Source organism: Eulemur rufifrons, chromosome 6 (genome assembly GCF_041146395.1).
Source record: "Eulemur rufifrons isolate Redbay chromosome 6, OSU_ERuf_1, whole genome shotgun sequence".
In the NCBI taxonomy this organism is placed as follows: domain Eukaryota; kingdom Metazoa; phylum Chordata; class Mammalia; order Primates; family Lemuridae; genus Eulemur; species Eulemur rufifrons.
The window spans coordinates 57181724-57204337 of NC_090988.1; the positions used below are offsets into that span (position 1 = coordinate 57181724).

The following is a 22614-nucleotide window of genomic DNA, read 5'->3' on the forward strand; positions in this document are numbered from 1 at the left end:
AATGAAAAATATCTGTGTAACGAAATATCCCTAAAGAAAATATTACAAAATTAATACAGTGGTGTATAAAAAGAACAATATATAACGGTCAAGTTAGAATTATCCTAAAAATGCATCATTGAATTAACATTTGGCAACCTATTAATTAACATTATAATATCAAAATAACAATGTGGAAAAAGTAATGTGATCAGCTCAATAGGTAGCGAAGAATAACTGATAAAGTATAATGTCTATTAATAAGTTTTAAAATCTCTTTAAGCATGAAAGGGTCTCCCTTAATCTGATAAGAATATGTAGACCTAAAGGATGGAAGAGCATGCATATTATGGTAATATAATTAAATATTTCACATAAGATCAGAAACAAGATGAGGATGCCATTACCACCATTTCTACTCATCATAGAACTGGAGACTCTATGTAGTGCATAAGATAAGAAAAAGAAAAACACAAAATAAGGTAGAAGGGAAAAAAATAAAACTGTTAGTATTTGCAGATAGCATGATTGTACGTACATAAAATATAAAATATTCATGGAAAAATTCTTAGAATTCACAGGTGAATTTATCAAAGATATTTGATGTAAAGCCAATATACAAAAATTAATTACATTTCTGTATACTAATAATAAACAAGAAAATAAAATTTTGAAAATTATATAGTTTTAAATGGCATCTGAAAACATCACATACTTTGAGCTAAATCTAACAAGTACTTTGGCATGCAAGATTTCTATAATAAAAGCATAAAAATACTGAAAGTATTTTTTAAATATATAAATACATGAAAAGATATACCAGGTACATGATTTGGACTAATCGATATTTTTTTTAAAAAATGTTCTTTATAATTGAGCTATGTATTCAATGCAATAAATATTTCTATGACTTTGTTTGCTTATGTGTCCATTTGTTTTTGTTTTCAAACTGCTATATTTTAAAAGTAATTGGCCAATCTTGAAGAACAAAATTTTAGAATTTATACTATCATATTCCCCAATTCATTATATAGCTTCACTAATTAAAATTTGGGATGCTTGTAGAAAAGTAGACAAATTGGCAGAATGATAGAGTCTAGAAACAGAACCACACACGCAAGAATGTATGATTTATGACAAACAGCACTGTAGAGCACTAGAGACTGCATAGACTTTTTGATAAATTGGGCAGGGTCAAATGAATAGCCAATGTAGATCAGCTGGCTACTAAAAAGTAATCCTTACTCCTGTATCACTGCCCTTTCAATGTGATATTTAATATCCTCTTATCACGGGATGAAGCTTGACAATGCAAGCAAAATGGACAGACTAGAAGCTCCTAGCACTCAGCTCCCTCACAAAGACAGCCAGAACAATGAGTAAAAAAACTACATTTTAATAAAAATAACTGATGGAGAGCACTGGAGTGCATCAGAGAAGCAACAGAAATTCTGGTGAGCACAGAAACTCATGATGGCTTCATAAAAAATGGAAGAAAATGCCAGGCCTCTACCAATCCATCCCCTAGTCAGGATCATCTGGGAACCAGGTAGAACTTCTCCCTGTGATGAGGAGGTAAGCAAGAGGAACCCAGAAAGCCTGATCAGCACTTTGAACACCTACAACGCTACCTTTTCTGTGCTAACAATTCAAACTAGTCAGAAGACCAAAAAAATACCAACGAGTAATCTAATGTATTCAATTGTTCCTCAGCCTATTTCTAACTATATTCAGGAAAACCAGGACCATGTAGCATGTCCTGATAGTACTAGTAGTTCTATTCCACCATCATTCAGTTAGGGAGACTCTCAGGAAACACTGCTTATTCTCTGGGTGGAAGGGACAATAGAATATGTTTTCTTAGGAAAATGTGGAATTTTCTTCAGCTTCTGCCAAAAGAGTTGAAACACATACAAGCGCTTCTTCAGAGACATTATCTGTTCACCTTTAGTTATAGCCTGGGAAGGAGAATCTTGCTGTGTTGGAAGGAAGTTTATGCCATTATCGGCAGGCATGCATGCTGCCAATAAACAGAGTGGCTGCCACAGAGTGTAATTTGTCTATTTTAAAGGTCTTCTTCTTCATCTTTTGAAGCTCCAGTCATAACAACTGCCAACTGAATCAGTATTTACACAATTATATTTTACAAAACAGAAGAGTTCTTAAAGACAGGTTCCCAAGAAATCATACTTTGAAGACTTAATGGTATAAAATACATGCTTTCATAACTCTTCAGGGAAACTGATTCAATATCATCCCCCAAACAGATTCCTCTCTCTTCAGGATATTTCCCTTCCTATCATTTCATGCCACACCTCCTCCCCTGAGCTAAGGAGTTATATCTAGAATGGTGTTTCTCTACAGATGTAGTAAAGAGGAATACTTACAAGGACTTAATGACCCTCAAGCCCATGTTTATGCCCAGAGGACTCTGAAGACTCAGATCAGGGATTCTGGGACATGCTTAGTCATGGGGATGCCCTCACTCAATATAAAGTTTTTCTCCACATGACCAGACAGGCTTGGGGCTCAGAGGATTGAAAGGGCACCCAATCACCATCTTTAAGAACCTGGGCTCATGCTGCACTCTGCTCCAAGTGGGGCCTGGGAGAGGAATTATTAGAGAAGTAAGAATTTTTGGACAGGAGAGGTGAGATGCTACAGAAAGGAGAGGAAGAGAGTAAATGAAGACGGAAGGGGTCAGAAGCTTCTGCTTTGCTGTGAAATTATCCCAAGCACCATTCTCTTCACAGAGGAACACAAGAGAGCACGTGGGATTAGAACAGACATCCATAGGTGAGAACAGTGGCATACCAATGAGTTATATGCAGAATTTCTGTCTCTTTCTTTGGCACATGCTCTCTCTCTCTTCCTCTCTCTCTCTCTCTCAAACACACACACACACACACACACACACACACAGTCATAGAGTACACTGTTCAAAGCCAGAGTGCCACAAATAAAGTCTTACAGCAGCATGGCCGCATCTGTTGTCAGTAAGAGTGAAGATTATTCTGGCTACCAAATTGATTTGTTGGGAGAGAACCAGGCCCATTGACTAAGCTTATTGGAGCTCATCTGAGACAGAAAGATGCTATTGCAGACCACAGTTTTATGTCTGTGTGCTTGAGGTGAAGGGAGCTGTGACATGTCAGTATCCAAATAAAATTACAGAGGTAGTACACATGTACAATTTTATTCTCTCTCTCCATCATTGTCCACATAAATTCAGATGTTGCCAGTTGTAACTTGGTCCCCTGGGTCCCTACTACTTTATGGAACCATATCCAAGCCAGTTTTACTGTAAGCACAATACCCATGCTAGATCAACCAGACTCAACCTGCTCCTCTGGCTTCCTCCTGTATGGCATAGTTATGAAAGAACCTGGATGAAGGTAATTATCCACTCATAGCAACTCCTTTGGCCCTACAAGCTAGGGAAACCTGTAAGAATGAGGACAGAAAACTTCCTTTTTAACTGAACAGTATTGAGTTATGTTTGTATCCATAAAAATCTAGAGATAAGTAGAAATGTCCGCCCTATGCCACTCCTTCACTGTGGCCTCTTTGGAGCCATCCCTCTATAATCTGATCTTATATCTAGCTATGACTTAATTATAAATAATGGGCTTTTTACAATAAAATAACTTATTTCTGCTAACAGGTAAATTATTTTAGCTGTCTGGGGCTAAAAGAAAAATAAAATGTCATGAGGCATTAATAAAATAAATAACTACAATTTATTGAGAATACACTATGTACTAGCACCTATACATACATTGGTCTTATTTAGCCTTAAATAAACCATGTTAGCAACATTTGTCATCTCGTTTTTACAGGAGAAAAAAACTGATCTACATAGTTAAGGAATTTGTCCAAAGGTCTCAAGCTAGTAAATGGTTTAGCAGGATTTCAAGCTATGTATGAATGGTTTTAAAGTCTATAAAAATCATTTATAATATTCTACTAGAGTCAGCAGAAAAAAAGATCCAACAAAGTAAAAAAAAAAAAATCACAAGTCCAAAATTTGAGCTTTGGTGGGCACAATAAGGGAAAGATCACTATTTCAATTTATATTTTGAAATGAACTCTTGGGCAAGGATCTTTTTCAATGTGAATATCTAGAAAGGATCAATTTAATATTTTCCCTACAGAAATGATCTTGAGATTATTCACTATACACTATCTGCTATCATTTGTGGCACATAGCTGCAGCAAAAAGAAAGCAAGGATTCAGTCCAAAATTGTGAGAGAGTGGATGTCCTGATAGTTTTGAACTATACTATCAGAGAAGCGTCCCCTCTGCCACATACCTGAGCACTTTTCCCTCAGGTGGCAAAGTGTCATGTTGAGAAACAGCTTCCCTGAAGATTGGGCTGAGTCTTGGTTGTCAATCTCACAACACATCATCCTAACTATTTCCTCCAAGTCAAGTCACAAAAACCACTGCCCTCTGATTTTTCAGCATGACATCTTCCCCTCAACACTGGCAAACTCTGCTCTTCTTTCAATTTTCTCTCCAGATTCTCTGAAAACAAAATATTCTCACTTTCTTTTTGTATAGAATAGGGGATTATTAACCCCTTTCTTTGCCAGTGTATTTCTACTGTGTAATAACTACCTGGCAAAGTTACAGGACAACTGATATATGCAACCACATATGTAATAAAACATGCTTTTTCTCCCTACGCCTCTCTCCAACCCTCTTCTCCCTCCCCTACACACCCCCCCACACACACACAAAGTACACCTAATATAATCCCCCAAACCCTGATTCAATTAAATGCTGAAAAACTGGGAACCAACACTCATGTGGCAGTGTTGAGGATATTAAAATGATTGCCCCTGGTTCTTTGCTCCTAGTTGCAGCTATTCTCTTGGTAGAAATAAGGCCAATACATGCATGAATATTATCTAATTCAGGTTATGTTAGTTGCTACAGAGTTACACAGTGTCCTTAGGGACACAAAAAGATAAAATAAGGTAATTTTGTTATTTTCAAGGAATCAGTGAAGATTATTTAACATTTTAATTTCAGTATAATTAAAATTTGCTAGATATTTGATCTGTTTATACCCAAAGCTATGCACAATTTTAGGACATCTGAATACTTTTGTGTGTTAATCACTGATGTGATAGGTTATAAGCAAGATAAACATAATTTGACTGATAAGCAAAAAGCATTTTACTGGAAGAACATTAGGGAATCACAGGATAAACAGAATCTTGGAAAAAATGGGATTGGAAACTAAGGTGGTTCATGAAGATTCAGAAGCATCAAAAATAGCAATCACCCATACTATTAATAGAAACACACTATTAGGTTAGGTGAGTTAGAACAAGGAAAATTCTAAGAAATGCCATCTGATTAACCATCCTTATATGATGTTATGGTACAAGATCCATGAGACAAATCCCTACATTTATATCATAACAAAACATAGAAAACTGTAGAAGGTAGCAGTTTTCATTTGGACTAGGAATCTTTATCACTTTTAAAAATTATTAAGATAGTCAGAGAGCTTAGGTATCTGTGAATTGTAGCCATAATATTTACAATATTAGCTATTAAATCCAATTTTTAAAATTTTATTTTAAAATATTAATAAGCCCATTATATAAAAATGTAAATTAGATACTGTTTGTTAGAATAACTATTTTTTAAAAATTACTTATAAGAATGGCATTGTTTTATTTTGCAAACATCTTTAATGTCTGGTTTAGGATAATGCAGCTGGAATCTCATATTTACATCATTTACAAATGCATTTAATCTACTGTGATAACACCTCATATAGTCTATGGAAAATTCCACTGTGTACTCCTGAGAGAATGAGACTGAAAATGGCTAATATTTTCTATTATCATAAAAACAGTTTTGAACTTGTGTATTTCCAGAAAGGTACTCAGGAATCCCAAGATCCCAAGACCACACTTTGAAGAACACGAGATATGGTAATTTCTCCACAGTAAACAAGGTCTACTTTGGAAAGTAATGGAAGAGAATGCCATGATGTAAATATGCATTGTGTTGTGAAATATTTTCAGTTCTTTCAAAATTTCATAAACTAAAAAAAATAAATCCATGAACCATATTGTCTGTGATGGATCTCAGAACAATATCCTGTGTCAAAAGACTTCCTCAATTACCCTCTGGAAAGAAGAGAATCTTTAATATTTAAGTAACCACTTACATCTGTAGTCCCCAACACCTGGGGTGGCCAGTACGAGACCATGGCCTGGTTCCTAATGGTTAGTACTGCCTGAGCTCTGCTTCCTCCCAACCCCGCCGTCTGTGAAAAAATTGTCTTCCATGAAACTAGTCCCTGGAGCCAAAAAGGTTGGGGATCCCTGATCCAGAATGCTGATTAGGGTCTTTCCATTTCTCCAGGGCCTTGATAAGAGAAGATCTTAAAGAAAGTGAGATCCTTCTTACTTAACAGGAATTCAATGATGCCTGCTAGGAGAATGTCTTCAATCAATGACACCCAGTTCCATCCCCCCTTCTTTCTCTTGCTAGGAGTACCAGGACTGGAAACTTTACATATCTGGATTGCTATCCCATTCTGTATTGTGTACCTGATTGCCCTTGTAGGGAATATCGCCATTCTCTATGTGATCAAGACTGAACACAATCTCCACCAGCCCATGTTCTACTTCCTGGCCATGTTGTCTATAATTGATCTGGGTCTGTCCACATCCACTATCCCCAAAATGCTGGGCATCTTCTGGTTCAAACTCCAGGAGATCAGCTTTGGGGGCTGCCTTGTTCAGATGTTCTTCATTCACATGTTTACAGGCATGGAGACTGTTCTACTGGTGGCCATGGCTTATGACCGCTTTGTTGCCATCTGCAATCCTCTCCAATATACCATGATCCTTACCAATAAAACCATCAGTATCCTAGCTTCTGTTGTTGTTGGAAGAAATTTAATTCTTGTAACCCCATTTGTGTTTCTCATTCTGCGGCTGCCTTTCTGTGGGCATAACATCATCCCTCACACATACTGTGAGCACATGGGTCTTGCCCGGTTGGCCTGTGCACCCATCAAAGTCAACATATTCTATGGGCTCATGGTGATTTCTAATATCATTGTGGATGTGATCCTGATTGCCTCTTCCTATGTGCTTATCCTTCGAACTGTTTTTCATCTTCCCTCCCAAGATGCTCGACTAAAGGCTTTCAATACCTGTGGTTCCCACGTCTGTGTCATGCTGTGCTTTTACACACCAGCATTTTTTTCTTTTATGACACACCGTTTTGGCCAAAACATTCCCCACTACATCCATATTCTTTTGGCCAATCTATATGTCGTTGTCCCACCTGCTCTTAACCCTGTCATCTATGGAGTCAGGACCAAGCAGATCCGAGAGAAGGTTGCAAAGATATTTGTACAGAAAGAATAATTCTGTGCAAAGTTTGGATAAATATGTTTATATACAACCCAAATTATAACCATCTGAGCTCTCTTTTTAATCTTCTGTGACACTAGGTTATGCTTGCCTGATTTTTCCTTTTGACTGGAAGTGGCTTAAGGTTGACAGAAAATGTAAAGCTACCTTTGCTGTCCATTTCCCCCACCTCCTTCCCTGTATCTGGACAAAGGTTAGAGACCAACAGAGAAAGCAACTATGCTGAACGTGGCAGTGGCTTTGCAGTAGAATCGCTTGCAAAGGGTGAGAACTGTACCCACTTCTCCATATGTCTTCTCTTTAGGTAAGTTTAGATTCTGAAGGACACTGATCAAATAATCTTATTTTATAGATGAAAAAATAATGTATAGTCCAGTGGCAGTGTCTGAATTAGAACATCTCCTGTTCCATGGCTTCTATTCTTTGCAGTAATCCCAAATTTTGTCTTCCTTCTCTGGAATCTTTGATCATTAGTTTAATGTTCTTTCAGCCTCATTCTTACTGTCACTTTTTCTCCCATTCTTCTTTCAGATTCCTGTTCTTTCTCTCTCCCTTTTCTTCTTCATTCTTTTCCCTAAACTAAGTCTATGAAATGAGTAATATGAGAGACTACAGTGTAGGCATTAAGGAGACATGGTACTGCTTTCTTACTTGAAACAAAGTCATTTTAGATGTGAATACTTGTATGTGTTCTGTGTTTAATTCCAATTGAATTCTGTCTTACAGTTTTCCTTCAGATATGCAGGACTTCATAAAACTTAGAAATCAGGTTCATTCATTTAAGCACAAATCCAGGCTTGATATCAGCCTCAAAATAATCTCAGTATAATTTATTAATCTTGTAGATTTCCAATATTTAGTCCCATTTCCAAACTCCAGATATGGCTAGAGAATGTGGTTTGCTTTAAAATAAGTCAAAGGTGCACTGAACTGAAATTTGTGACTAACCAGAGAACTTATGCTTAGAAATCAGGAGAACTCTCCGTCATACCCTACAATTTGGAACCACTGTGTAAATCTGGATGACAATATGCAAAATAGTCAAAAGTACACAGAGAAAGATATTTTAAATGGGAGTATATATAACAAAGAAGAAAAGGACAGCAACACTACCTGTTCAATTTCTGTGAATCTGGGAAGCTCTTGGTCTGAAACTTGACACTGGCTAAGCATAATTCCTGCATCCTAGAGTACTTTGTGGAATTTCTTTAGGTCTGTGTACATGGGTTATAATTTGTTTTTTATAGCCACTGCTTCATACATTTAAAATTTTATGGGAAAAGAATTTTAAAGGTGGAAATACATTGAAACCTGATCTATCCCCTTTATCTTACAAATAAAAAAAAAAACCTGAGGTCCAAAGAAACGCAGGTACTTGCATGCATAAAATGTATAAAATGTACTCATCTTTACCATCATTTTCATGTAACAAGAGAAGGAAGATCACTCGGAAAAAATCTTTTGACCACAAATTCTTAACTCTTGAAGGATATTTGAGTAGAAAATATTTTATGTATATATGTGAAGCTTCACCATGGATCCAAAGTGGGGATATCTATTAATAGAAAAGTGGGAGATAGAGTGAGTAGCCTAGGGTTGGTGCTCGTAACAAGAAAAGGAAAACTACAGAAACTCTGAGTGCAAGTGTTGGTAGAATAGTAATGAACAGTGACTGAAATTGTGACAGCATTCATCACTATGGTCCACAGCACTGAGTGCTAAGCACTAACCAGCATCCTGATCAATGTCTGCACCACACATAAACATGTTAAATAAAGATAAAGCTTTTTCTTCTCTCAGTGATATGAAGGAGTCTGTGACATGTATAAAGAAATTTTCTGGTTAAATATATTTAAAGGAGTGGGGAAAATTAAATATAAGCATAATAGTGTGCACAGTGTAGGCTGGAGTTACTGTAATGCTTGCCCTGAAATGATTCATAACCAAACTGCAATATCACATTTAGATCTGGCTGAGTTGAGTCCAGGTCTTGGGCTCCCTTCTCAGGGGACCTATGTGCTTTGGAGTAGCTTCCTCAAAATTTTCTAGGTCTACTTCTGTTGCATGAGACCAGCTGGGGACAGCAATGCTATCTGGGCAAGGTGTCTTGACCCTGGACAAAATATATGTAGTTCCGATTCTCTTCTTCAGAGAACTCTGTGGCTTTCTTCTTTCTACACTCACCAGCTTGTGAAGTCAGCCATTTGTCCTAAGGAACTCTGTGATCCATGTCTATGGGGTTGTCCTGAAATCCCATGGCTGGGATCTGGTTTCAAGAGAGTGGCTGGGTGAGTAGATAAAACTCATTTTGGAAAGCATAGTTTTCTTTCACAAAATCACACAAGATGAGGCCACCAGAAGGGTGATGACATGCTGATTTATTATAATTCTCATGTCAGACACAGGATAGATTCAGGACTCTGGCCTACCACTGGTCCATTGGTGAACCTTGGGCTCCAGCCATGTGTTACGGCTGTAAACTGGCTCCTCACTCATCTTTGTTCAAACCCTCATGCTGCCTTCTACCTATAATACCCAAGGGTGTTTGTGGGAGCAGCAGACACCCTTTACCTAATTACCCCACAACCCTGACAATGGTCCCCAGAGTGATCATCCCAACCCTGTGAAGGTTCCACACAACCTGTCAGGCATTCCCACAGAAGTGGTTATACCTATATACTTCAAAAGCTTTTAAGACCATAGCTCTCCAATGCCACCAAGCACTTTCAATCTATGTCCTGTTTTTCCTCCAATTGATATAGCTATATCATGCCTTCTTTGTCAGTGTTAAATAATTCCAGATGAGGTAGGGGTATGAATAGAAATGTTCTTCTCACTCTGCCCACATGGGCATCACCCATACTTCAAGCTGGTGGTGCTTTGTGAAAGGAAGCTGATGCAATCAACATTGAAAGACATCACCTTCTAGAAATGCAGTCATTAGTGTCTATAACGTTCAAGTGGTTGGAAGATATTTTTTCCACATTTCTGCTATAAAGTTACAAACAATAAATTTAACATAAACAAAAAAATATCATTCACATTTTCAAGAACATGCTGGTAAGCCTAGTATTTGTGGTCATCACCAATGAAGCACAAAAAAAACCTTTGAGAGAGCTGTTGAAGCCATTATGCATAGGCAACTCAATGGATGATGCAGTTAGAATTAAATAAGTGGAATTTGAAAATGCAAGAGGCAGTAAGATCTATATTGTTCTGAAAAGCCATGGGATTGTTAATAATAACAATGGTGGTCCCTTCTGTTTGTAGCAGGAGAAATGAAATGACAATAAGTGGCCTGTTTTGACAATAAAAAAGCATGAATAGTTTATGGAACTGAACAGAAAAAGCAAGTTGCCTGGACACTATAAAGAATCTTTATGTGCAGTGACTATATAACAACTAAATATATAATTCTTTACTCATAACCCCAAATCTTCATTGATAAATCATTGTATATCACAGAGGTCAACGAACTTTGTAACACATTTCTTAGCCAAAGTGTTCAAACAATCAGTGCCCCCCACAATGGCCCTGGGCACTACACACCCTAGGGAAGATCCTGCATACAGTTTTACATTCAGCCTCTGTATGCCCAATTTCTAACTTTCCACTTATCTCTTATGGTTCGTATCAAAGTATTACTCCCTTGACCTGGATCATGGCCCCAGTGTTCTTTGAATAATCTGATTGCAGTTTGAGTAATGATTTGTGTACGGAGTTTTGTATATGTGTATGTTTGCACACTTGCTTATGTTTATGTGTTAAATATGACCTGAACTTGCCAGCATATGAAAATATTAAATGCATTTATACAGGCTCAATAACAAATACATGTGCTATAAGAAGAAAAAAAGACACAAAAAATAACAACAATTGAGGAAATGGTGACAAGATTATGTCAACCTGAAATAATCAAAAAGATCAGAATCCAGTTTAAAAGAGTGTTCTCAAGCAACAAGCACAAAGCTGAGGACAGTCATACGGAAAACATAGACTCCAAAGAAAGGAGGTCAGTGCTCCAAAGTTGAAAGGTTAAAGTCTTACTTATATAAACAAAAAACAAAGAAATTTAGCAGAATTACACCATTTACTATACAGTGTTGGTTTATGACTTACAGCACTTTGATTAGTTACAGCTTTATTGTTTCCTTTTTCCAGTTTAAAAAAAAGTATTTTTAACATTCTATCTTAGACAATGTGATAGCTGTCATGAGGTCTTTGTGTAAGAGAAGAAAGGAGAAGTTAATCTAAAATATGGATCAAAAGTAGAGAGGGAAAGGGTCTCTTCTGGCATCCTTTAGTCTTTTATAACATTTTACAAAATAATGTAGGTAAAGGGGAAAAGGCCAATATATATTTGGGGAAACAAAGGTTACAGCTTTGTAGGTTACAGTTGCCTGTTATTGAACTTACTCCCATAAAAATCATACTCATTTAGGGCTCAACATAATTTAAAATTCCAACAGCTTTGATCTTGAATTACTTATTTTCACAAAAAATGCATTTATGTCAAAGTTAATTATATTTTATTGGTATTAAATGTTCCAAGATAATGCCATTTTCCATAAACCTCCCTTACCCTGCCAGACACTCTTCTCCTTGAGAACCCATTATGTATCACAGGATACTTTACAGAATATAGAAACCAATCTATCTCATAGAATATTAGTGCTGTTTCTCTCTAACTTTATGGTACCTACCAGCACCTTGGGAACAGATATAATTCAGTACAACTTAAAGTAAAATTCCATGAAATTCAATTCAGATACACTATCTTCTCAAATATGTTCCAACATCAATCCATTCAACTGGTTTATCGATCCATGACTCATAATACCCGGTCAGAGCCTTGCTATTTTCCTGGTTCCCAAAAAACTTATAAAAATACCAGATACTTGGAGACCTTTCCATTTTCCAAGTTTGAAAAAAATTCTCCAGTTTTCCAAAGTGATGTCATTGTTTGACACTCCTACCAATAAAGTATGAGAATCCCAATTGCTCCACATTCTCACCAACATTTGGTATTTTCAGTCTTTCAAATTTAGTTATTCTAGTAAGGATCAGTATCTTGTTTTAATTTTTGTTTCCAGAAAGACTAATAATAATGTTGATCATATTTTTCAGTACTTATTGGCCATTTTAAAATATTCTTTTTTGAAGTATATATTATTCTTATCTAACAACTACAAAATTAGCTACTTTGAAATATATTTGAATGTAGTTCAAAAACCTTAAGAAATTAGAATTCAAAGATAAAATCGCCTGTGACAAAATAAAAAATACAAGTACATTTATATATGCATATGTATGTATGCATTTATATATATATATGTATATACACACACACATATGTATACACACACACACACACAGAATCCCCAATTTACAATGGTTTGACTTAACAATATTTTTGACTTCACAATGGTTCAGAAGCATACCCATTTGGTATTCTCCTCAACTTATGATGGGGTTATGTCCAGATAAACCCATTGTAAATTGAAAAGCCATGGTTTTTCAGAACAATATAGATCTTTTTGCCTCTTGCATTTCCAATTCCATTTATTTAATGCTAATTTCATCATTATTTAGGATGATGCCTCATACATTGTGCTGCCCATGCATAATGGCTTTAAAATATCAGACAAAATTTTCAACTTACAATGGGTTTATTGGGGCATAACCCCATCATAAGTCAAGGAGCATCTGTATATACTATCATATATTATGTACCATATATTATTATATAATATAAAATTAAGCTTAAATAGAGAAATTTATAGGAAAAGGTAAGCCTGCTTATTGCAATATTAGTTAAGGTTATGAAAAAACATAATTGGCAGGCTCAAGCTGGGCCCCTTAAACTAAGACAAACATATACTCACAGTTTAGGGAAACCACAGGGACCCCAGGGATAGTAAATGTGGGGATATTTACAACTCCCAGTCCCAAAGAGAGGGTGTTCCTGGAATCTAGAGACCCAGAGAGCATTCTAGAGAAATCTACCTGTCAGGAGTTGAGATTTACTTTGAGGGACTCACAGAGCCCATGGTGACCTACAGGTCACCTACAATATAGGAGCAGGTGGGAACTGAAACAAATATCCTGACCTCACTCTCCTTCTACCCTCCTGCTTATGATTTCTGTTTTCTGAACCCAACCAGATGCCATAGGTCAAAGAAGGCTATCAATGTAGTACATACTCATGAGTCCACTAGGACACTGAATATAAAATGAACCTGGAGAGGCAAAGAGATCTCCAGCACACTGGCCCACATAAATGAAGAACTGAAAAAAAATTCTGAACAAAAACTTGTAGGCCAGTATTTCTATATATTCTCCTTTCAGTTACTATTCTATATTACTTCAAGATTATATCTGTAATATTAGATACTGTCTCCCTTTTTTGTTCTCAGAGTTCTCTTAGAATCATTTTGAATTTTTTGTATTCCTTTAGACATCCCAAGAGTTATCTAAAATAATTCCAAGAAAAAAATCATTTGGTCTAATACACTTTGAAACCAAATGTAGTATGTTGGCGCTGAGGATTAAGATGATAAAAAGGGTAGGGAATGGAATAATCATGTAATTGCCATGCATATTTTATGTATTCCTAGGTTTCTCACATAATTTTAGAGTATTCCCTCCCTAAGGCCCAAAGTGGAATGAAGGAACAACTGAGATGCTATTTGTATATTTTTGAAGATTCATGGACATTAAGGAAAACACTGAGCTTTCTAAAGCATTAACCGATATTGTAATTCAAAAATACCAACACAATAATGCATAGTAAGATATAGCAAACTTTATAGAAAATTTATAAATGACCAATAAGAGTCACTAACTTTTTATACTTTACACTCTTTTATCATAAAATAACTCAAAGTTCCTGAAGAGAAAATGGTTTTAATCTTGGAGCTATACAAATAAAGATATAACTAAAATATCTTGAAAATTTTCAGTTATCACGATAGCTCACATATTCAAGAAATGTAGCTGATTTGATCATTACATATACCTAATGTTCAAATAGCAAGCAAACTTTTATTATTTAGTTTATATTTGTAAAGCATCTGGTTATTACTATGTTGTCTAGCTCATAGCAGGAGCTCAATAAATGCAGGTTGAATCAAGGAACATTTGCTTGTCATGTGAGCATTACTAACATCTAGTGGTCAAACAACATATTTCTTGAACAAATAAGTGACAATCTTTTATATAAGCAATCTAGTGAACTAAAAAAACTACACTTTTTAAATTCAATATTTTATTTATGTTATTGAATACCAAAAAATTCTATTTCAAATAAGTAATAAGGATAATGTCCATTTTAATAATAGTTGGATCTACTGGGAAACACTCTGCTATTCTGGTCAAATGCATTATCTCACGTAATTTTGAGAAAAACCACATGAAATGTGATTTGTCATTTTCATCCCCCTTGTGAATCTGTAAGAAGGAACATGAGGCTCAGATAAGTTAAGAAATGTTTTCTCAGTTATCAAATCACAGAAAAAAGAATTAAATTCAAGTTGCCTAACTTCAAAGAGTTAACTCTAGAGATAATGTTGTAAAAGATTTATAATAATAGCCAGTGTTAATTTATCAATTAATTTCTAACAAATAATTGCTTTCTAGGTATTATTTTATCATTACAAAAACGCTACAAGTGTATATAATTTGTTCCCATTTTCCATTTGAGATAAACAAGGTTTAGAATGACAAATTTAATTGACAAAGGTCATAGAACAGACAGGTGGATCAAAAGTCCATTGTTCTTAATCTATAAGTTAAACTGCTTTCCTTTATATAAATATATATTTAAAATTTATGTTGATGTTTCCATTTATCAATATTATGTATAGTGTTAGAGGCACTATATATTCCCCCAAATCATATAATTCTTATAACTGATGTAGTTCATGGTTTGGAAACTTAATTTAGAATTCCATTTCTGCCATTTATTAATGTACATCAATTTCTGAGCTGACTTAAGGAAATGCTGGTTTTTTTTTTTTTCCTACAGTGCTCTTTTCCTGCCTTTACCACCTATGCCAAAAATAACTGTTTACCTGGTACCACAGTGAGATTTAAAGTGATGGTATGAGGCCATTTTGCCTCTGACTGACTAGACTCCTGGGACCTGTTCAGGAGAGTGTACCTACTAGAGGATACACAGATTACAGATCATCACTAAGTAAAAAACAGAGCTCTATTCTTGGGGATATAGAAATTTTCTGCTTTCTCCCCAGGTCCCAGGACACAGCCCACTGCGTGGAAGCTCTTCCCAGGGGAGTAGAGTTTTATATAACTCCTGGGCAGTGGCTATTGAGAATTCAGTCACACACAGGTTGCAGTCTGTGGCATCCAGTCCTTCACAAACGATTTTGCAGATGCTGCGCAGAGGTAGGTGAGTCAGCTCCTGGTTATGCTGGAAGAGAGTCCCCAATGACAATAAATAAAATGATTCATGAGATGAAGAAGCTCCAGTGACTCAGCCAGAGTCTCTGTGGATAGGGCCATCTCCAAGAGACATAGCAAGAGACAGAGATACGAATTGTGTTGACAATAACCTGAATTCATAGCCGCAAATCAGACACTGAAACAAAAGCACACAGCAAAACATGCACTGTGATAAATTTAACTGATATCAGCAAATACAGGAACATATATATGGACACAAACATATGGCACAAATGATGTCTTTCCTTCCCTATATCCTTCCATTTTGTCATCACAAACGAGAACTTCTTACACTCAGTAATCAGTCACCCTGGTAGAAAGAGGTTACAGCACATTTGAAAATGGAAAACAGATAGGTTGAACAATGGAAAGCCTGGGCGCCCAGGTAGAGAGGTTATGCAATTCTGCTTCAAAGGATGGAAAGCAGTCCCTGGCAGAAGGTCATCATAGCCTACCCAAGTAATTGAGTTTCTTAAAGGGAAAAGACAAGTTCAGGAAAGGAAAGGAATAGAGAGCCTCAGAGAAAAACTTAGATCTAATACATACAGAAAATGCTTATTACACAGAAAAAAATATTAAGTACATAAAACATGAAGATTACTATATCAATAGTGGGTCACAGTAATGGCAGCGGTTTGTAGTAGAAGCAGTGATATAGACAGACAATAATTTCTGTTGATAACAATAAGATTATTGACCAGGAACACTCTGAATTCATAATATATTTAGAACACCAAAAGGTCTTTTGGAAAGTTTCTCTACTAAGACTACTAAAACATGGAAGGATTACTATGATAATAGAAATCTAGTTTAAGGCAAGGAAGCAAAAGACTGCACTGCTAGAATTTAAGCCCCATCTTTATCTGACTCAATCCCTGATGTATGCCTGCATTTGGAGCAGTACCTGCTACATAATAAGCACTTTATAAATACTTGTTAAATGAATTAAAGCATTGATAACTGGAAACTTCTATATTATAACAGATGAGGACAAAGAGCAGTAGTAGTGGTAACTTTGCAGATGATTTTAAATATAGACAGTCAAAAATTTAAGTCACTGGAAGCAGTTAGAACATGTAATGATCTATGAAATTTTAGCATGTTGATACCTAGCTTATATTGTTTATTGAAAAAATAATATAACAAATCCAACCAGGTGAAATAACTTTGACCTTCCTTCTCATGCTACTTGCTACCATAAGAAGTCAACGGAGGATTTTTCAAACCATATATAACTCCTCAAACTCTCTCCCCTACTACCACACAGAGCCCCCTGTTCCCTTCCCTTAAGGTGTGAATCACTGTGTCTCAATTTCATTTTATTAATGTGATTATATTGATCCCTCAGATTTTTTTTTCTGAACTATCCTTGCACCCCTGGGATGAAACCCACTTGATTATGGTGAATTATCCTATTGATGTGCTATTTCTGAGGATTAGCCTTATCAAACAATTTTAAAATTGACCTACTTCAGTCAATCTGCATCATTAATGGCACAGTACAAGATAACATCATGTTCACTCTGCACATCTGTGATAAGCTTCTAACTGATCTAACTACAAATGTGCTTGCTGACATTAATACTTTTTTGACAGTGCAACCAGAGTGATATTTTTGAATTGCAAATTGGATCATATTACACTAAAGCTTAAAATCCTACAGTTTTCTCCCATTTTTTCTAAGATAAAGATAAAACTCCTTAAAATTATCAAAGGCCCTGCATGATTTTTTCCTGCTTCTCTCTCATCTCATTTACCTGTGTTTTCTTTCTAAGCCCTAGTCACACTGACCTTTCACACTCTCATATTTGTCATGCCATTTCCCACCACTCATTCTTTGCACATCCTCTTCCTGTTAACTAGAAATATTTTTCTCTCCCGATTCCCCTCTCCCACTTATCAGAGATTCTTATCCTTCAGCTATCAATTTGGTTAACACTTCCTCAGGAAAGCATTCCCATGGTCCCTGACCAGGTGAGATGAGCTCTTAGGTAAAAGAACTCTTCCTTGTAGCCCAGTTGTTACTTTACATTTATTTAAGTGATTTGATTAATGTTAGTCTCCCTCACTAGATTATATGACCCATGAGAGCAGGTCATGGGTTTGATTTTTCCTACGCAGTGCCTTGAATTAGTATTAGTACTAGGCACCTAGTGGTAATTTAGGTGAATTTGAATGGAGAATTGACAGGAATTAAAGTGTTTGGATATGAGGAGTGAGGGAATATAGAGAAGAGGAAAGTACTGAGGATGTCTCCAAGGTTGCCTTCCTGGGATAGTGTGTATATAACACCATTAACTAGGATTGAGAAAATGTGAGAAGAAATGGTTTCAGAGTAGAGATAATCAACTTGGAACCATGCTTGTTAATAAAATGTGCCTTGGTTGTACTTGCAGAAGACATCTTGTAAGAAGCTAGAGATATTCACATAGAGAACATTGGAGAAAAAGTCTGCTAGAAACATATTTGTGAGAATCACCAGGAAAAAATGTGGTATTTGCAGTCAGGGAAATAAATGGATTCACTTTTGTGAGGTACACTGGGTAAGCAGAGAATGTAGTCAAGAACAAACCGTTACTAAGGGCACAATGAAGGAAGACAATGAGTAAGCAAACTTCAAGGAGCATTAAGATGCTTAGAAGAAAAAAGAACGGAGGAGTGTTTTAAAATCCAAGAGAGATAAGCTTTTCATACATATGAGAAGAATGTTAACAGACCATTCCCTGGTTGCAGCTATACCACACTTGAAATCCTTAATTATTTTTGGTTTCCAAATAACAGAAAAGCTGGTGTTATGAGGACTGCATGAGATTCTATCTCAAGTTCAGAAAAAGCAAAAGCTGAGAGCATATGATCTTAAGCAAAAGTTACTCAGAGTGAACTGAGATTCATAAGCCTTTCTGCAATATACCAAAGTGTGTGTGTGCATGTGTGTGCGTGTGTGTTGAGAATGGATATTGTGTTTGATGCACTTAAGAATATTTTTTGTTGAATTAGAAATAAATATGAATTTTATTTTAAGCCACATTCAGTAGCAAATTAAAGTTTTACTCCTGGTACAAGAAATGCAGAGAATATTTGCATGTGGAGAAAGAGAACAAAGTGAATTACAAGGTTCAAAAGCAGAAAAATAAATAAGGAGGGAGTAAGGTTTCCCAAGACTGAAGGAGAAGATAAGAGCAAGAGAGAAGAGAGGCACAATGCCATCTGTAGTATATAGTGTGATACACCTCCCAGATCTGCTTTTCAGAACCTGTGTACCTATCACTAACTGTTGGGAATATCAGATGCTGAGAAATTACATTTGCACCCCTCCTGGAATTGCCCTCAGATCCAAAGAACTGTTTCACCCAAAGTCAAGTCTCATCACAAGGTGTAGCCCATGGCCAATGGCTACATAACAGAAATACAGAGAACTGGCTTACGGTTTGCTTGCCTCATTGTGGATCAACTTAGAGGGATTATGCCAGCTTCCGACCTTCTGATAGTATCAATGGAGGCCTCAGATGTAACCACATGGTGGGGCAGCTTCTCCTTTGACCCAATTCTATCTTACTGACTTCTTTAGAAGTATATTTTCCAAAAGCACTTCTCAAGAATCCTTCTGCCCACCATTCTATATCTCAGATATATTTTTAGGAACTTAATCTAAAATACTATATATAACAATAGGAAAGATTGTTATTTTCCACTCAACTTTCAATAGTCATTTGCTAATTATTGCTGACTCCAGCATAAAAAATCATGTTATCATGGAGATAAATATGACACTAGTTTGGACCTCAAGGAAATTATAATCTAATGGCAGATATCTACCAGTGGTTCTCAAACTGAAGTGAGCATCAGAATCACTCTGAGGCTTATTAACAGATTATTTGTCCCGACCCCCAGAGTTTCTGATTAAGATGTTATAAATGCAGAAAGTTGCATTTAAAACAAGTTACCAGGTGATGCTGATGCTGCTGGTCCAGGAAACATGTTTTGAAAATCATTGATAACCAGTGATAACTAATGTAACAGAGAGATACACAGACCTTTGGAAAATAACAAAAAGAATATATAATCCTGAAATAAGAAAAGTAAAGAAGGCTCTGTGAATTGTATGTTATTAAATCTAGGCTAGGTATTAATACTATTTTGGTGATCGAAGCTAGAAGGCAAAGTCTCTTCATGAAAGGAAATACAAAAAAAGAATGCAGAAAGTTTGAAGTTAAATTTGACCACAGTGTGGAGAATTTAATACTATAAATATAGGTTAGAGTTAGTGTTTAAGAATCTTCAGTGTCATTTTATGAAACTGACTTTTTTCATGAGGATGTGGAACACTATTGAAGTTTTATTCTCATGGATTGGGGGTTGACAAACTTTTTCTATAAAGGGAGAAAGAGTAAATATTAGCTTTGGCAGGCATAGGTCTCAATTACAACTGCTCGACTCAGTCACTATAGAGTAAAAGTAGCCATAGACAATATATCAATGAATGGGAACAACTGTGTTCCAACAACACTTTATTTATAAAAGCAAGTGGTAGGCCAGATTTGTTCCATGGGCCATGGTTTGTGTCCCAAAAAAATGGAGATTTTGCTTGCTTATGATAATGAATCTGATAAGAAAAACAATTATATTTTATTTGTACATTTAATAAAGAGGAAAAGTTACCTTAGACTCTGAGGGAGTCTAGAAATGTTTTTCTTCATTGACAAGAGAATCATTATACATTTTTTCAATTGTTGAGTTTAATTATGGCAAGATTACAAAGGTCATTGTGAGTTAAATGGTTAATTGTGAAAAAGTTAGCGAGCAATTTCTAATTCCTACACCAAAATTAGTTTAAAACTTTAAGTGAACAATACAATTTGCCAAAGCTAATATTTTAGAAAATATAAGTCTTGTAACAAGTACAGCCTTAAGGTTAAAAATAACAGCCATTGCATTGGAAGTTGTATATCACAGTAGAGGACCTGGATTTACACTCACAGGAAACAGTGAAAATATAAAATTAAACATAAACTTTGCTCATTTAGCTGAATTTTTCCCACTGAATTCTTAATTTTACCATATTTAGGCACTACTTATTCTTCCTTATTTCACTGACAGATTAAATAATTTAGCTCTGTACTTTAATGTTTCTGCCAACAAATTTCTCTCTATAGAGTACTTATTAAAACAATTAATACTATTGTGATATATAACCTTGTGTATTTTTTAATCTTTGTGAATAACCATGTAGAAATTAAATGTTTCAAGCTAATAATAATTGTATTCCACCACTGGGTGGTGATTATTTTATTGGCATTTATGATTGACCCCTCTAGAAGCATTAGATTGGAGGAAATAAAAAAACTGAAAAATCAAGTGCTACAATTTGGTAATAGTTCAAATTAACAATGTTAATCAGTTCAAATATATCAGTGAAAATAAAAAATAGATATAAAAATAAAATAAATATAGAAATAGAAATTTCAAAAACAGAACAGGGCATAATAATTATTTAGAGAAGAAGAAGAAAAAATTAGAATGAATGAAAAATTATTCAAAATTTTCAAATCATTGTAGCTGGAAAGATGTTATACTTTAATAGAAATATGAAATACATTTCATGAGAAATAATAAGAATTTAAAGATAGTAAATGACAATGGGATGAAAATATATGGTCCGGGAAAATATTTCTCCACCTTATCATCAGTGATAATAATGATGATGATTACAGTTCCTTAATATCTATTTCCAAGGTAGAGAAAGCACATCATATGTCTATAACTTCTAATTTTCAGAACAGCCCTACGTGATATACTGATCATGAGATCAATATTATTACCTCCAGTTTACATATAAAATCAGTTTACATACAGATTAATTGCAATAGCTATTGAGTAAGATATGGTTTTTAATCCTTTGGCCTGAGCCTCATTTACCTCTTCTGTAAATGGGGACAGAAGTGCCAATCTCAGACCTGTTTTAATCTTTAAATAAAATAGTACTTGTAAAGCACTGAGAAAGTTCCTGGCACATAATTTCAATTACACTTTTTTTCTTCTAACACCATCCAAGTCATTATTCTTTCTTAGTAGGGATTGAAATTAAAAGAATTTTCTAGTATTGGATGCTGGGGCAGGGGTAAAGGTAAATAGAAAGGTGAACCTAATTAATGGTCATTGTGGATGAAAAGTATAGATACTGACTTTGAAATGATCAATTTCCATAAGGAGAAAAATACCGGACTAATACAACCCAGGGAGTGAACAAATTATAAAGTAGCTTCCCTCTCTGCAGCAGAATCATGACACATCTTTGGAAGTGTCAACACTATATTATTAACGAAAATTGGACACAATCTGGGCATATACTATTCCAAATGCTACATGCCACTATACTTCCACAGCAGTTCTTGGGGCCTGCGTTATAGCCAAGTCACGGGGATATTTTTTTTCTTTAAGATTGGTATCACCATATTTAGAATTAATTGCACCTAAGGGAGCATCAAAACAACACAACATATGCCATTGCCCTAGATACAGCACTGTCAGGGATCCAACAAATCTAATCACTGTATGTATTTCACCCAGGGCCTGAGCCTACAACATAATACAGCCTGGAACAGCAAAGTTTCTAGTCATGTCCTAGTCTCATTTGCACACATCCAAGCACCTCACAGGCTCCTCATGTTATAGACTGCATCTATAGCACAGGGTCAGTTACAACCCAGACTCCACTCCAAGGCACACAAGATAGATTCAGTTGTGACAGTAGACTATCCT

General features: G+C 35.6%; 1 protein-coding gene across 1 annotated transcript; it reads left to right on the plus strand.

The window, feature by feature from the left end:
• The first annotated feature begins 6447 nt into the window (after positions 1–6447).
• On the plus strand, positions 6448–7386 carry LOC138384157 (olfactory receptor 52E4). The gene has a single exon (XM_069469432.1). It carries the CDS (start codon positions 6448–6450, stop codon positions 7384–7386), a length of 939 nt encoding a protein of 312 aa, XP_069325533.1.
• The last annotated feature ends 15228 nt before the right edge of the window (positions 7387–22614 follow it).

Excerpts from the sequence above, each read along its gene's own strand:
- LOC138384157 (XM_069469432.1), top strand. The coding sequence starts at position 6,448 with ATGTCTTCAATCAATGACACCCAGTTCCATCCCCCCTTCTTTCTCTTG.